The 2,566-nt window shown below is 57.8% G+C and overlaps 1 protein-coding gene across 1 annotated transcript in view; it reads left to right on the top strand.

Annotated features, from left to right (window-relative positions):
* The first annotated feature begins 945 nt into the window (after window positions 1-945).
* The window catches only part of CSDC2 (cold shock domain containing C2, RNA binding), a 2,744-nt gene continuing 1,123 nt past the window's right edge, over window positions 946-2,566 (top strand). The window contains exons 1-2 of the mRNA XM_006890079.1: window positions 946-1,226; window positions 2,002-2,124. Of these exons, the coding sequence (XP_006890141.1) occupies window positions 1,051-1,226; window positions 2,002-2,124 (299 nt within the window). The 5' untranslated portion in view covers window positions 946-1,050. The remainder of the gene's footprint in view (window positions 1,227-2,001; window positions 2,125-2,566) is intronic.

Below are 2,566 nucleotides of genomic sequence, written 5' to 3'. Positions count from 1 at the left end.
AGAGCCTCTTCGGGTCCCCAGGCTCAGCCAAGCCTCACTGCAGACTTTGAGCTTCGGTGGCGGCGGCAGCGTCCATCAGCCAAAAGGCCCTACAGCAGGGCGTTTGAATCTGCCGGGTGTTCTGTGGTAGAAAGCTCAGCCGCCCCCTCCCGTTAGAATTTACAGCCTCACAAACATGATGGAGGATCGCTGAGTCGAAACCAACTCAACTATTTCAGGGCCTTTTGGCTTCATCTTTGTGTGGCCCTGGTGGCACAGTCGTTATAACATTTGGCTGCTAACCTCAGGGTTGGCAGTTCAAACCCACAGATGTTCTGTGGGAGAAAGATGAGCCTGTCTCCACCAAGATCCACAGCCTGGGAGGTCCTAGCCTCTCCTGTGGGCTTGGTATGACCTGGAGTCAACCAACAGCAGGGGAACATTTTTTTTTTTTTATTGTTTTTCCTTCTGGGGATGAGAAAACTGAATTAAGAAAATATTCCCAAGTGCTCACTGCGGTCCAGAGCCCTGTTCAGAGCAAGTGGAAAGTCACTTAATTCTCATAGGAATCTCTATGAAACAAGAACCGCCCACGACTGTGCCCATTTTACAGAGCATGAAACTGAGGCAAAGGTTAGAAGTGGTGACCAAGACCACACAGCTGATAGGGAGAGAAACGGATTCAAATCCAGGCTGCTTCGACCCTGTAATCTTTCCTGCAGTGTTGGAGCCTCCTGAAGGCACCAAGTTATATGTGACAAAGCTGAGGTTCGAACCCAGGTCTGCTGGATTAGAACTGCTAATACTTGTGCTGTTACCAGACTGTCATCTGGCCACCACACCCATCATTCTACTGTCCAGGCCCCAAGCTGCAGGGCTGACTGGAAGGACTCAGACGTGAGGCCCACACCATACTTACCTGTGCTTCTGTCACCTTTCTTCCACCAGACGGAGCCCGCGGCTGGGGAGGCCACCGAGCAGGGCCAGGCCGGGCCCTGCCCGCAAGGACGCCAGAGCCCTTCACCGGCCCCCGTGCCTGGGAGCCCCCCAGGCTCTCCTGCTGGCCCCGCCATGACATCGGAGCCCACCTCGTCCCCCGTCGTGCCCCCGCTCCACTCCCCCAAGTCACCAGTCTGGCCCACCTTCCCCTTCCACCGGGAGGGCAGTAGGGTCTGGGAGCGAGGTGGTGTCTCAGCTCGGGACCTGCCCAGCCCTCTGCCCACCAAGAGGACCAGGACATATTCGGCGTGAGTACTCACCAGGCCCAGGACAGGGCTCCAGCCACCCTCCCTGGAACACACTCAGACCCAGGACAGGAGCCACCCTCCAGGGGATGCACTCAGGCTGGGGATAGGGCTCCAGCCACCCTCCCCAGGATGCATTCAACCCTGGGACCGGGCTCTGGCCACCTTCCCTGGGACACACTCAGGCCCAGGACGGGGCTCCGGCCACCCTTCTGCCCTGGGATGAACTCAAGTCCACAGAACTGCGAGTGTCCAGTCTTTCACTCACTCACACGCTGAACTGCTAACCAGGGACCTGTGATGGTTACGACAAAGCCGAGCCCATCAGCTAACAATTGAGAAAGAACCATCCTTCACCACTAGCAGGGTTGGGGGCAAGACTCCAGCTGGGGTGTCAGGAACTGAAGTGATGCGTGAGAATATGTCTGCTGTAGGAGGTGGTGAGCACCTCATTTTGGGAGGTAATCAAGCTTGGGTTAGACAGCCTTCATTCAAAGAGTTTATGACAGGAATCCATGTAAATCTGAACAACCTCAGGAGGGAGGGCACTGGCAGAGCAAGGCTGAGACACAGGAGACCCACGTCCTGCGTCCTTCAAGAGCCATCCGGTCTCTGTCTCCTTATCTGTCAAATGGGGAGGTGTGAGGACTGAGTGTATGGTTTCCGGCCTGGGAAAGGTCCCGCAGTCCTGAGGTGGGCTCTGAGGACCTAGGGTGACTGTGGAATTCTGGGGAGGGATCGCCAGGCCACAGAGCCAATCCCCCTGCCCTGTCCCCAGGACAGCCCGTGCCTCGGCTGGCCCCGTGTTCAAGGGCGTCTGTAAGCAGTTCTCACGCTCACAGGGCCACGGCTTCATCACTCCCGAGAATGGCTCTGAGGACATCTTCGTGCACGTGTCTGAGTGAGTCCCCACCTGCCTGCCCTTGGCTGGGCCCCTGCCCCCCACCTTGAAAAACGTGGGCCTCGCTCCTCATGACAGAGTTCTGTGCTTTCTCCTCAGCACAGTAGGAGCTGGGGGTGCACAGGAGGAAGAACATGGGAAGTGGAAGAGGACTGGAGGGTACACACAAGAGCAAGGGGAGCTTGGGGGTACACCACAGGAGGGGCTCTGGGGTACACCACGGGAGGAGCTTTGGGGTACACACAGGAGGGGTTCTGGGGTACACACACAGGAGGGGCTCTGGGGTACACACAGGAGGGGCTCTGGGGTACACACAGGAGGGGTTCTGGGGTACACACACAGGAGGGGCTCTGGGGTACACACACAGGAGGGGCTCTGGGGTACACACAGGAGGGGTTCTGGGGTACACCACAGGAGGGGCTCTGGGGTACACTACAGGAGG

This window comes from Elephantulus edwardii, unplaced genomic scaffold, assembly GCF_000299155.1.
Source record: "Elephantulus edwardii isolate Elephantulus edwardi_28Jun2011 unplaced genomic scaffold, EleEdw1.0 scaffold00086, whole genome shotgun sequence".
Classification (NCBI taxonomy): domain Eukaryota; kingdom Metazoa; phylum Chordata; class Mammalia; order Macroscelidea; family Macroscelididae; genus Elephantulus; species Elephantulus edwardii.
The sequence above is the reverse complement of the archived record's forward strand: the minus strand, read 5'-3'. Positions and strand labels throughout refer to the sequence as shown.